This window comes from Podarcis muralis, chromosome 13, assembly GCF_964188315.1.
Source record: "Podarcis muralis chromosome 13, rPodMur119.hap1.1, whole genome shotgun sequence".
Lineage (NCBI taxonomy): Eukaryota > Metazoa > Chordata > Lepidosauria > Squamata > Lacertidae > Podarcis > Podarcis muralis.
The window spans coordinates 54,474,649-54,489,071 of record NC_135667.1 but is presented as its reverse complement, the minus strand read 5'-3'; the positions used below and the strand labels follow the sequence as shown (position 1 = coordinate 54,489,071).

The window sequence follows — 14,423 nt, the reverse complement described above, 5'->3', positions numbered from 1 at the left end:
CGCCTTCTGGCAACTCCTGCAGCCAAGCTGGTGCCAAACATACTGCTCTGCTTTCCTTTGGATCACATCATAGAATCATAGAATCATAGAGTCGGAAGAGACCACAAGGGCCATTGAGTCCAACCCCCTGCCAAGCAGGAAACACCACCAGAGCACTCCTGACATATGGTTGTCAAGCCTCTGCTTAAAGACCTCCAAAGACGGAGACTCCACCACACTCCTTGGCAGCAAATTCCACTGTTGAACAGCTCTTACTGTCAGGAAGTTCTTCCTAATGTTTAGGTGGAATCTTCTTTCTTGTAGTTTGGATCCATTGCTCCGTGTCCGCTTCTCTGGAGCAGCAGAAAACAACCTTTCTCCCTCCTCTATGTGACATCCTTTTATATATTTGAACATGGCTATCATATCACCCCTTAACCTCCTCTTCTCCAGGCTAAACATGCCCAGCTCCCTTAGCTGTTCCTCATAAGGCATCGTTTCCAGGCCTTTGACCATTTTGGTTGCCCTCCTCTGGACACGTTCCAGTTTGTCAGTGTCCTTCTTGAACTGTGGTGCCCAGAACTGGACACAGTACTCCAGGTGAGGTCTGACCAGAGCAGAATACAGTGGCACTATTACTTCCCTTGATCTAGATGCTATACTCCTATTGATGCAGCCCAGAATTGCATTGGCTTTTTTAGCTGCCGCATCACACTGTTGGCTCATGTCAAGTTTGTGGTCAACCAAGACTCCTAGATCCTTTTCACATGTACTGCTCTCAAGCCAGGTGTCCCCCATCTTGTATTTGTGCCTCTCATTTTTTTTGCCCAAGTACAATACTTTACATTTCTCCCTGTTAAAGTTCATCTTGTTTGTTTTGGCCCAGTTCTCTAATCTGTCAAGGTCGTTTTGAAGTGTGATCCTGTCCTCTGGGGTGTTAGCCACCCCTCCCAGTTTGGTGTCATCTGCAAATTTGATCAGGATGCCCTTGAGTCCATCATCCAAGTCGTTGATAAAGATGTTGAATAAGACCGGGCCCAAGACAGAACCCTGTGGCACCCCACTAGTCACTCTTCTCCAGGATGAAGAGGAACCATTGATGAGCACCCTTTGGGTTCGGTCAGTCAGCCAGTTACAAATCCACTGAGTGGTAGCATAGTCAAGACCGCATTTTACCAACTTCTTTACAAGAATATCATGGGGCACCTTGTCAAATGCCTTGCTGAAATCAAGGTAGGCTACATCCACTGCGTTCCCTTCATCTACCAGGCTTGTAATTCTGTCAAAAAATGACAATGTGTCATCTGGGCAGTTCAGGACCTCCATCCCCACTGCCCAGGCTTGGGAAGGTCACTGCTAATGAAGTGGTTTGACTCCACCCCTGGAGGCATACGCACTCTCGAGAGACAGACAGATGCCATCAACATTGGCTCTTAGGTCTTTCTAACAGAAAACTGTAGAAGTCCTGATGAGGAAAAACTCTGAATTTTGGAAGGAGGCAGGTAAAATGGAGAAAGTTGCAACATAATGAAAAATTAGGCCACCTGGTGGAGATTAAGAGTTAAGTATCATTCTAGAGGAAGTATGGTTAGTGCAGGAACTGAAACTGCAGATGACACAATGCTGGGAGCCATCGTTGACAGCACAGAAGATAGAATCAAGATTCAGAATGATCTTTACAGGCTGGAACTGCTGGCCAAAGCCAGCATGTGAAATTCTATAGAGATAATGTAAAGCCTGGTATTAAGGTACAAAAATCATCAAAGGTGTTACTCAGAAGAACCAGCAGACTTGTCCCCTGTTGCTTTGGGACCAATTGGTGGAAATTGCAAGGGAGCTCATTTCAGCTAAACATTAGGAGGAACTTACTGTTTGACAGTAGTCAACTGCCATGAAAATGGTGGACCCCTCTATGCTGGAGGTATTTAAGCAAAGACTGAAGGAATACAATACAGTAGCTGCATCCTAACATTGAAGATCCTGCATTGAAGGGGTTGACTCAACCTCCTAGGTCCCTTCCAACCCTTTAATTCTTTTATTCCATAATAGAAACAAACTGGACAGTTCTCATCTACAGGTCTTGTGACTGCCTTGCTTAGAGTCCAAGGGCTATTATTGCTCATATACTCTCTCTCAATCTAATATTTGAATAACTGTTGTCTGCTTCACAATAATTTTGTTTTTCAGCGTTGCATATACAGATATTTCATAAGCGATTAAAATGTGTTGATGCATACCTACACGGAGAAAGCTCTAAGGAATCCTGTTCTGCCTCTGTAATGCCATTCCTGTGCAATGAATATGACACTCCTTGATCTTTCTTTAACCCCCTTGCCAGTATGAATAATCTATTTTGCAACTGCAGTGCAAAAGCACCACCTTCTGAGGAGCTGTGGCTCACAGAGTCTTTTCCTTTTCTATTTTGCTTCCCTAGAAAACAGTGAGGCTGGTCGTAAACTATCTCAAGACACAAAAGGCAGTGGTTCGAGTGAGTCCCGAGGTTCCTCTCCAAAGCATCATCCCAGCGATTTGTGAGAAATGTGAGGTCAGTCAGGAATGCCTTGTCCTCTTGAGAGATACCTTCACTGGGGAGGAACTGGAACTTACAAAGTCATTGAATGAACTGGGAATAAAGGAGCTCTATGCGTGGGATAGGAAAAGAGGTAAGTCAATACATTTATTAATGTACACTGAGAAAACTATGTACTAATATTTGCAGATGGCGCTAGTTGGGGTTTTGGGTGGGTGTGAGGCTGGGGGTTGGAAAGGCATTGGGTTTTTTAGAGTGCCACTTGTAAGATATGTAGAGCAGCGGTGGGGAATGTGCAGAAAGAAAGAGAGCAAGGAAAAGAAAATAGGTGGCAGAAAGAAAGAGAAGAGGGGGTGTCTCATCCATTTTGGGCTGTGGCATTATTATTATTAGTAGTAGTAGTTTGCAGGACACGGGTGGCACTGTGGGTTAAATCACAGAGCCTAGGGCTTGCCGATCAGAAGGTTGGCGGTTCGAACCTAGCAGTTCAAAAGCACGAAGTGCAAGTAGATAAATAGGTACCGCTCCGGCGGGAAGGTAAACGCCGTTTCCGTGTGCTGCTCTGGTTCGCCAGAAGCGGCTTAGTCATGCTGGCCACATGACCCGGAAGCTGTACACTGGCTCCCTCGGCTAATAAAGCGAAATGAGGGCCGCAACCCCAGAGTCGGCCACGACTGGACCTAATGGTCAGGGGTCCCTTTACCTTTACTTAGTAGTAGTATACTGCCCTACACCGGTAGATTTCAGAGAGGTTCATCTCTACCCACCACTGTGATACCCCCAAAAGGCTATGCTCAAGGAAATGTGGTAATCAAAATAAGATTCCCTGCCGTTGGTGCAGAGACGGCTTTTCATACATACAACTGTCTTTTGCAGTCTTCCCAAAATGGTATCCAAGTCCATTGTAGAACTGTCAGGGACCTTCAGATTTGATGGTATGGAACTCTATAGGTGAAGGCCTTGGTCCACTAGTAGTTGCTCTTAGCAGTGCCTCCTTCAAACAGTGAGTGCCACTGGTAATTTTTGTTCAGAGCTTGGCCCTGGCACAAGGCTGCTCCACATCTGTAGTGCCCAATGGCACATTGCCTCAATGTTCAATATTGTGCTGGCACCAATGCAGAGTTAGTCTTTTGCCCTGCCCATTTTCTCACTTAATTGGCTGAAAGGAAATGTATTTTGAAATGCTTTACCTGTGGCAGGGAGTTGGACTAGACGATCTCCAATATCTCTTCCAGCTCCGTCATTCTACATGAATGATATTGCTTGCCAGATGGGTGTTTGGAACATGGAATGGTAGCTTCCGTTGCATAGACTCCATGTTAACAGGCAAATCAAGGACTTTGATTCTTCACATTATCCCTGGCAGACATTAAACTCTGAGGTTGTGATGAAGCTGGAACTAACTATGGGATATATAGGATGCTATATCATACCATATTGCCTAAACAACATGCATGTGAATGACAATGGAAATCTCTTAATGCACGGGGTGCATCTGAACTAGAGTTTAATGTGGATTTGAAGCTGTTTGTCTCTCCTCATCCAAGCCTTCCCTCCACTAAATTTGGATTTTCCCTCTGGGTGGGCAGTCCAATACGGGGTGAAATATCCAATATAAAATAAGGTTACCCAACTGTGAAGCACATTGTGTGTGTTATTGTTTTTACACATGTGGTGACGTTTTGCTGGGTGCTGTCTATTGCCACATGCCCTACTTTTGTTTGGTTTCCATGCCCCAAAGAAAAGGACGCACCCGTTGTTTTCCACTGATGGTTGCTGAAGGAACATTCATGATACGTTTATATTTAAAACAGCTCTTTAGCGAAGAACTACTCTTGCACAAAACAGCTGTTTTAAAAATAAAATCTGCCCTTTTAGGTACAGGAGGCAGGAAAGGGAAAGTGGAGGAAAGGAAGCAGCAGCCTTTCATGTGAGTGACACCAAATCTTTGTCTGGTTTGGAGCGTTACTACAAATGTAAAAAGGCATTTTTCCTCATTCTGTCCTCTATGCATCACATGCAGCACCGTTTCCATTCTGCTGCAGTTCATATTCCACAAAAGTGTTATTTGGTTCGTTGTGGTCAAATTTAATAATGTAATTAATTACCTTATTGTTATGTGATCATACACCATTCATTTCAGATGTGGCGGTGGGGAGAGACATAATAATGAAAAAATAACAACTGCAGACTAGAAAAAATGACAGTTTCTTGTGATATTTTCTTCTGATATATAATCCCTCCTCGGTTTGCCATTCCATTCTATTTATGAAGCGCTTTTACAATAAGTCTTACGGTTTGCAGTCTTTGTCTCATGTTGTCAACAACATCCTGTCAGTTAGGTTCCTATACCTGTTGTTAAAAACCGAAGGCCCTCAAACTACTCCCAGACTTTAGCTGGGATTTGAAACCAACTTTCCTAGAAACAGGCTTTTCATTCTGTTTAATATATGGTATAATAATACTTAGCATTTAGAGTGTTGAAAGCGCACACATTATTACAGTAATTTTTACAAGATGGATAGGTACAAGCAGTGCTTTTTTCTAAAAAAAATGTTTGAGGGTACTCTCATTTTAACTCAAGAAAATCACCATTTTATAGTTCAAATCAGAAAAAATAAATACCATAACTGGACAAAAGTACAAAGATTCACAAAATGTTTAGGGGTATGTGTACCCCTGCGTCCCCCTCCCAGAAAAAAAACACTGGGTATAAGAGATCAGTATAATTATCCCCATATTGCAGCTGAGTGGTTGACGTTGGAGATGGAAGGGGCCATGTCATGCGCTGTTTCCCATCTTAATCCTAAAAGCCATTTTTTCCTCTCAAAATGTCACTCCCTGCTTTTTCTCCCTTGAGGGGAAAGATGAAGGGACCTATCTCTTCCCCTCCACAGCTGGAGAAAAAGACAATTCGACGGTACCACTTCAAGTGGGTAAATGGTCAGAAGTAAAATGGTCATGTAGTTCAACTCCCTCAAATTCTGTCACTTAAACTTGCAGCCTCCGATAGTGGTTTCATGTGTCTTGAGTTCAATGTAGGGATTTCCTGGTTCACAGCTCAATTTCTTAGCCACTGTACATTGCAGTGGTTTTCTCTCCAAGTGCTTTCATACGGAAGCAAATCTTTAGAGTCTTCTGACTGAATTTATGCAGTTAACTGTGAAATAGGTCTGTGAACTTGCCCACAACTGCAGAAAGTAGGCTTTACAAGGGAAACAGGAACAACAAACGTTAAGAAGAGCCCTGCTAGGTCAGTCCACTCCAAAGGCCTGCCTTGTCTAGCATCCTTTTTCCATAGTGGCCAGTTAGATGCCAATGGTCAGCCCACAAGCAAGCCATGAGCCCTATAGCGCTCTCCTGCTTGTGATCAGCAGCAACTGGTATACTTCCTGACTTTGGGGTTGGTTAGTAGCTATTGATCACCTTATCTTCCATGGATTTGTCTAACCCCCTTCAATGCTGGGCAAATTGTTGGCCATCCCTGCGTCTTGTCACGAATTCCATACTTTCACTGTGTTGTTGCATGAAGAAGTGGTTCCTCCAGAAGCTAGCGTGTGAAAGAAACTGCCCTGGCAAAACCTGGCAGCTGGGACTTGGGCAGCAAAGGGCTGTCAGGAAAGGCCAGTGAAGAGGAAGAGGAAGGTGGTGGAAAATTCAGCCTCAGTGAAGTTGTAAGGCAAGCGCCAAAAGAAAAACGAATTGAGTCCTTCTGGTGGGACATGGGGTCATTCTCTGAGTCTTTTTATCTTTAACTGCAGTTTCCCGGTTGTTGATGAGCACCTGCATTTAGCTAAAGTGCCTCAGCCCTGTGACATGCATGAAAGCAAATCAGGCTTTATGTTCTGCATCTTTTAATTATTCCTTTTTCATCCTTTTTGTTCCTGTCCTTTCCAGTTCTTTCATCAAAAGCTCAGTCTGAACCTTCTCTGAACAATAGAGGTACTGTATAATGAGACGTGGAGAGAGAATTTCCCTTTTATTTCTCCTTCTTCTGCATGGCTTGGGTGATTAATGGCTTGAGGTTCACTGTGTAAGACTGGGGTGAGGAATCCGTGGCCTTGCAGATGCTGTTGGACTCCCAGCATCCATTAGCCCCGGCCAGCATGGCCAATGGTCAAGGATGTTGGCTTTTGCCACCCAAAAATGTCTGGAGGGCCTCAGGTTCTCCACACCTAGAATAAGAGCTACTACTCACATCTTCACACAACATTGGCATTACAAGTAATGCAAAACAGATTTCTCTCTCTATCTTTAACAGCAAGGCTTCTCTTGTGACAGCAAGGGTATAAAAAATATTGAAAACATGAAGGGAATGTTATTTCACAGCAATAATAATTTGCCAGAACTAGGAAGGTTATGTCATTCAACTCTAGTTAAACAAAATATTACAAATCCCATCAAATAAACTGATACCTGGAAGGAACATGAGCCTGGAAAGGATGTACATACGTTGTTCACGTGTAACATGAATTTCACAAGTGTTCCACTGGTCTGGGCTGGCTTTGAATCGTTTTTAATTAGCTAATTTCTCTGAAGCAGCAAAGTACAGAACCTTCTGTCCAGTGTAACTAGCCTTGTGAGTAAACAAGCCACGCTGCAATGATCAAGTAGGTGGCCAAAGTCTTCCAGATGGTATTGGTATTTTCTTTCTTCTCCTCCAATTCCTTCATTTGAAGGAATCCCGCCCATGTACGCACTCATATTTGTTCCTCAAATGATTGCACCCCTGGGCAAGTCAAGCAGAAGGCAACAGCAGCAGGTCCTTCTCTCATTGCATTTCCACCAACTTTTGCCCTAGATATGAGCTGGCTGGACCAGCGTATAACAGTGGACTGTAAGGCAGATGTCACTCACTGAAATTCTGCATGAGCATGAATGTCAGCTGGCAAGCATTAACATCTATAAACTGAAACCTGTATGGTAGGAAACCAAACATTTCAGGTCGTTAATAGATTCACAGAAAACAAGCAATGCTTGTCCCTGTTTGGATTTCTCAGTCCTCAAACTGTCTCTTTTTTATTTCTAATACAATAATAAACACTTGGGCTAATGCTCCTTGTGCCATATGTCTTAGTAAAATTCTGTAATAATTAATTGTAAAGAGTAGCTGGCATGAGTATTGCCATTAACTGCTAAGCTTACGCGGTCCAGGTTGGTGGCAGTTTTTAATATGGACTTTTAACTTTTCTGTGCGCCTTTAAGCTAAGTTTTGGAAGGGTATGTCAATGTGCGTCTTTAAATATTTGTCTTTATTTGTGCCACATTGATTCTTCTGCACTGCTTTGATTTACTGTTGAATTCATTTTAATACATCAGCATATAGTACAGTTGTACCTTGGAAGTTGAACGGAATCCATTCCGGAAGTCAGTTCGACTTCCAAAACGTTTGGAAACCAAAGCGTGGCTTCTGATTGGCTGCAGGAAGCTCCTGCAGCCAATCGGAAGCCACAGAAGCCCCGTCAGATGTTCGGCTTCCAAAAATAGTTCGCAAACAGGAACAGTTGCGGCTTTGGGGAGCCAAAAGGTTTGAGAACTAAGCTGTTCGAAAACCAAGGTACAACTGGAATTCTATTTGATAGGGCTTGGGACCAGGATATCTTAAAATTGTCTCATCCTCTGCATACCCAACTGATCACGGCATTCTGATCCCCATCCTATCAGGAGGCTCATTCTGCACAATGCTGAAATTGGATATTAGTGTAGCGGCACCTATTCTTTGGAACTCCCTCCTATTAGATATCAGACAGATGTCTTCTCTTTCAACTTTTTGGCACCTGTTGAAGACGTACATATTTCAAGAGGCCTTCTAAGTGGATAGTTTGATTCTAGTTACATTTGCATTGGATTTGCATTGTTTTTGCACCACCCCACAGGTGGTGCATTGACAATAAAGGTTTATTATTTTATTTTTATTGTTGTTTTTGAACTGATTATTTTTTTTAAAAGTGTGTGTGTGAGAGAGAATTTGTGTTTATATATGCAAATGATTTAGCTGTTCTTAAATATGTAGTTGCTTTCTCTCTATGCGTTTTGTATTGTGAACTGTTTTGAGATGCCCCATGGAAAGCAATTTGTAAATGAAATAATAATAAAATAGAACAGGTTGCAGCAAAGTAAACCGTTGAGGTCGGTATAAGCAGCGATGCAGAAATGTTCCCTGAAATTAGTGAATAGTTGGCATTTTATGCTGCTGAAAAATTGCTGCATTGTCCACTCATTCACTAAAGGGTATTGGAAAGGTTTTAACAATATAGTCATAATTACTTCATATGTTGGTCCTGCCACAAATCTTGTGCAAGGTGGTATTTGTAGAGTGTGAAAAAATCCTGGGTCAGTTGGCTTATTGTACCGCTCCATTAGCATTGTTGTTGATATTTGATGGTAATAATAATAACAACTTACATATGCTAGCATTCTTTAAGATTGCTGTTGCACAATTAGCAGGTATTGGAGAACAGAAGAGAGTCTGTCTTTGACAGAGTGTTTGGAAAATTGCAGTGTTAGAGAATCATACCATTCCATTGAAAGGGGCTTGTGGGTTTGACAGTGACTTTGGAGAATAGTGGTGTTGTTTTGCTACCTCTGTGGTGAAGGAAGACAGACCTGTGGCGCCACCAACTGTGCATGGCACTCTGGAAGGACTTAAAGGTAAAGGTAAAGGTACCCCTGCCCGTACGGGCCAGTCTTGCCAGACTCTGGGGTTGTGCGCCCATCTCACTCAAGAGGCCGGGGGCCAGCGCTGTCCGGAGACACTTCCGGGTCACGTGGCCAGCATGACATCGCTGCTCTGGCAAGCCAGAGCCGCACACGGAAACGCCGTTTACCTTCCCGCTAGAAAGCGGTCCCTATTTATCTACTTGCACCCGGGGGTGCTTTCGAACTGCTAGGTTGGCAGGCGCTGGGACCGAGCAACGGGAGCGCACCCCGCCGCGGGGATTCGAACCGCCGACCTTTCGATCGGCAAGTCCTAGGCACTGAGGCTTTTACCCACAGCGCCACCCGCGTCCCCTGGAAGGACTTACTCAGCTAATAAGTCATGCTTGGACTGTGCAATTATGCTTTGGGTTGTACCATATGTATTTTCTTTCTTTGGTGGTGGTTACTGAAAAAGTGAATAAAGAAATGCTAAATAAAGAAAAGGGAAAGAAATGGTGTGTTCTATGGAAACATGGGTTTAAAAAGTTAGTAACACATTTGTGAACTTATTGTGGAATGTATCATATATCCACAATGCGGATGATATTTTCTGGTCCCCTTTTGTAGCCATCAGCTTCACTCTTTATGCATTGTTAAGCATAGCAAGAGTTCGGCACTCAAGAAAGCAGGGTTAGGGGGCACTCTTTGCAAGTAATAAAGGGGCAGTGAGGGGAGAAGGTGCTTGGGGGCAGAGAAGCATTAGGGAGAGGCAGGGCTGGTCCAAGACTTATTTCCACCAGAGGCAACGGGCAAGATGATTCACCGTTGCGTTCCATGCGCACAAGCTGACTGGACTTGGCAGCTAGATGGTGATGGGACATTGTCTTTGGTTTCTGCTCGTGGTTTGTTTGGAGGTAGACAATGCACAGTCCTGCGTTTGGATTACACAACAAGCTAGAGGCCAGGGGTCAGCAACCTTTTCAGCCGTGGGCCGGTCCACCGTCCCTCAGACCATGTGGGGGGGCCGGACTATATTTTGAAAAAATAATAATGAACGAGTTCCTATGCCCCGCAGATTACCCAGAGATGCATTTTAAATAAAAGGACACATTCTACTCATGTAAAAACACGCTGATTCCCGGACCGTCCGCGGGCCAGATTTAGAAGGCGATTGGGCCGCATCTGGCCCCCGGACCTTAGGTTGCCTACCGCGGAGCTAGACCATGGCTTGCTTACTTGCAATGTAGTGGCAGCCGGTAAGGAGTGAAATGTCTCAAACTCCTGCAGTATGCAGCAACATTGCTTGCTTACATTAAAGGTTTATTCTATAGGTTTATTCTACCTATAGTTTAATATGGCACACCAGTCTATTTTGTGTCACATATAATGTAGCCCAGTTTAGCAATTCAGCAAACTCTCATCAAACTTCTCTAGAGAAATATGAACAGTTATACAAGGTTCAGTCTGTGGCCTCATTACCAAATGTGTCATGGTGAAACATTTGATATTGACCTATCACAAACTTACATATACATTTGGTTAGGTAAATACAGTAGTGAGTATAGGATGATACTAGCGGTTCTAATCCTGAATGCTTAATAACAAAGTTTAAGACTAACATGCAAATAAGTAAAGTTAGGTCTAAATCAGTATCTTGGAAAAACAATGCATGACCTCTCCCTCCTGTGAGCAATTAATACTGCAGTAACTTTGATTAGAATTAATTTGCGTATAAATCTGTGTACAGTACGATCTCCTCCTGTGCAGGAGTTACATTCTGTGGTGAGCATTTAAGCTCTGTGCCTTGCTTGCTGAACTCTGGGATACCTCACAAGATCGTATGTGGCTGGCCCTAGTTTCCACAAGATCTTGTGAGAGCATCCCAGAACTCAGTAAGCAAAGCAAAGAGCTTAAAATCTCCTTCTGTGCTGGAAAAACCCTGTACAAAAAGAGCTTTCAAGCTGTCTGCCTTCTGTGCTTTGAATTAGTGTGATTTCAACTGACCAGACATCAAATGTGTAAAGTTGAAATAGCACTTGTTAAACCTGTGTATGTTGCTATTGTCTTGTGCTACTAGCACTGATTTCTACCCTCAAAGTTAGTAAGCTGATTTTTAAATTCTTTAATTGATTATTTGTGCTGGAGTAGTTATGACACATTGTGTTGTGTTACAGAAACAAGAAGATACTCAACTAGCTGTGACACAACAGAAAAAGAAAAGAAACGATTTCTGGGATTTTTCAAGACTAATAAAATGAACATTAAGGTAAATGTATCCCCTCATTTATTGTAGGTGTAGATAAGCTTTATTGTACTAGCCAAAGGCCATGACAAGACCATACAGACACTATCAGTTAGTTTAATTTATTAAACTACCGTATTTTTCGCTCTATAACACGCACCCAACCATAACACGTGTGTAGTTTTTAGAGGAGGAAAACAAGAAAAAAAATATTCTAACCGAAACAGTGGATGTATGATTTTTGTGGTTCATGCTGTGGCCACAGACATGTGATCTGACGGTGAGTTTGGGGTGACCCAGTGCAAAAATCCTGAGGATCCATGTGGATCTGTGCTTTGTAACCACGTTTTAAGTGGGGAGGGAAGGAAAAGCACTCAAGGGACAAGGAACACGTGTGGGGTGGGTGGAGAAGGATGCTGTTAATAATGCAGAAGAGGGGTATAAGGGGAGAAGGCTCCTTTCCTCTCCCGCTTTGCTCCTTTAAAGCAAGCAGGCTCTCTGTCCCTCTCTCCTCCCCACTCAGCGGCTCTTCTCCCGCTTTGCTGTTTCAAAGCGAGTCACGGAGGAGGGAAGCATTCGCTCCGTAACACGCACAAACATTTCCCCTTACTTTCTAGGAGGAAAAAAATGCGTGTTATGGAGCGAAAACTACGGTAATTGTTTCCATTGCCGCATGTGCACTCCCCCCATGACGCCTCCTTAGTATATGTTTATAGCTGTACCTGTTAGGTATATGGCTGTAATCAAACTTAATGAATCAAAGTGACTGCTGATGCCTATTCTAAGAATGAATAGCAGGAAACTACTTTCTCTTACTTTAACAGGTATGGCCTAATTCACACAGGATACCACTGTGGGTTTCTTTAGTCAGTGTGTGGTTTGTTTGAACACCTAAACTCAGCCCAGCAGACTAAGAATGGTTTTGTTTTTTGGCAGCCAACCATGATGTGAAGCCATGGTTTGATGGTTTTTTTGAACTGTGGTTTGTTTTAACTATGATTTGGCCCTATGTATGAACCTAACAGCCTTGCTTAACCATGGTTTTCTTGGCCACCCCACTCCAGACACTCTCTAGTCTTCAGAGGCACAGTGCAAGAGCAGTTGGAAAGCAGTATAAGGTGGGAGACACCTGGCTTGCCAGTAGTACATGCGAAAAGGATCTAGGGGTCTTAGTGGACCACAAGCTGAACATTGTCAACAGTGTGATGCAGCAACAGCAGCAAAAAAAGAAGCTAATGCTATTCTAGGCTGCAACAACAAAAGTCGAGTGTCCCAATCAAGGGAAGCAACAGTGCCACTCTGTTCTGCCTTGGTCAGGTCACACCTGGAATACTGTGTCCAGTTCTGGGCGCGACAGTTTAAGGAGAATATTGACTGGCTGAAACATGTGTAGAGGAGGGCAACCAAGATGATCAAGGGCTTGGAAACCAAGCCTGATGAGGAACGGTTGAAGGAGCTGGGTAAAAGAGGAGATTTGAGAGGAGATATGATAGCCATCTTCAAGTATCTTAAGGGATGTCACATGGAAGATGGAACAAATTTGTTTACTCCTGCTCTGGAGGATAGGACTCGAACCCAATTACTTCAAGTTACAAGAAAGTAGATTCTGACTAAACATCAGGAAGAACTTGGGTCATTTAGTACAATTCTATGATTCTGCTTTCACCAGGTTGGGCCTTCTTTCCTTTCGAATGACAGCAGAGGCAAGTAGGTGTTAGCGGTTCTGCCTTCTTTCTGGCACCCAGTAACATTTCTCCATCTTTTCCATGCAAGGGACCTGCTAGTTGCTTGTTCTTCTTCTTGCTTCAAACATAGCCAAAGAAACATTTTTCTTATTTTGAACTTCTCTTGCAAGCCTGAGTTCATTCTGAGCTTCACCTGAACTTCACCCTGCAACTGTTGGCTACTTCTGTAGACTCTTCCTTCATGATTTCTGATTTCTTCCCTTTCTTATACATACCCTTCTTTCATCTCAGCTCATCCGTAAGCTTGTTATGCAGTCACACTAGTTTCTTTAGGGGCCTCCAACTTTCCTTTCTTGTTGAAATTGTCTGCCTTTGTGCATTCAATATTTTACCTTTAAGAAACTCCCATCCATCTTGCAGTCTTTTCTCTTTGAGCATTTCTGACCGTGGAATCTCACTCAGTAGTTCAGCTTTTTGAAATCAGCCTTCAAGTCTTGAATGAACATCTCACCATACTCCGCTTTCCCTTGCCTCTGTATTATGACACCCAAGAGGACATGATCACTTCCTCCCAAGGTTCCCTGAAACCTTTGCTTCATCAGTCAGTTCCTCTCTGTGGGTGAGGACCAGGTCCAAAAGAAATGAGACTCTCCCCTCCTGTGGGTTCTGTCAACTGGTATTCAGAAGAAATAAAGAGCCAGTCACCCCGTAAATGCTGTGTGGACCCACACACAGTTCATTCCATTGATTATGTGGCGTAATCCACAGATTGGGGAGCAGAAGGGGAAGGTTCACTCCAGCATGTAGCATGAACCAGAATCCTCTCCAGTCCTGGTTTCAACTCCCATTATGGCCTGCTTTTCCAGATATTAGGCAAATGGTTCCTAGCTTTCCCATCCACTGTGTGTTTTAATGGTTTGTTGTTTTTAGCTAGCAGCGTGTAATGTATTTACCCCTTTTGGAGTGGTCGTATAGAGTGTTTATTTGTTCTCTAGGCAGAAGAGTGTTCGATGAGGACGGCTGGGGATTATGGCAGCGAAGAACCTTTAAAGTCCACAACAGAAAGTGAACCGTACCTGGATGTAAGTACCAACATGGCCTCTGGGTGGTGCTGATGCAATAATATTAATCAACCACTAAGTGCAAGCAATGTGAGGTGCAATGGTCTATTTCGTAGTCCTGATGGAACTCAGTCCTGTTTAACCAACAACAAAGAAGGGGGGTGGGGTTATTCACTATCTCATAGAGTTGTTTGGGGCTTTTTCGTTCACAAAACCTTATGATTTAAATTTGTTAGTCTTTGTAAATTTGTTAGACCCTTGGTGGCTTTGCTGCAAAAGACTAACAA

The 14,423-nt window shown here is 43.4% G+C and overlaps 1 protein-coding gene across 2 annotated transcripts in view; it reads left to right on the top strand.

Moving 5' to 3' along the window:
• COBL (cordon-bleu WH2 repeat protein) overlaps positions 1–14,423 on the top strand; it is a 73,216-nt gene that overhangs the window by 29,376 nt on the left and 29,417 nt on the right. Inside the window, exons 5-8 of one of the 2 annotated variants that reach the window (XM_077917628.1) lie at positions 2,414–2,642; positions 6,407–6,451; positions 11,323–11,414; positions 14,071–14,157. In XM_077917628.1, the coding sequence (XP_077773754.1) occupies positions 2,414–2,642; positions 6,407–6,451; positions 11,323–11,414; positions 14,071–14,157 (453 nt within the window). The remainder of the gene's footprint in view (positions 1–2,413; positions 2,643–6,406; positions 6,452–11,322; positions 11,415–14,070; positions 14,158–14,423) is intronic. The other variant, XM_028701807.2, reaches the window with a different exon arrangement.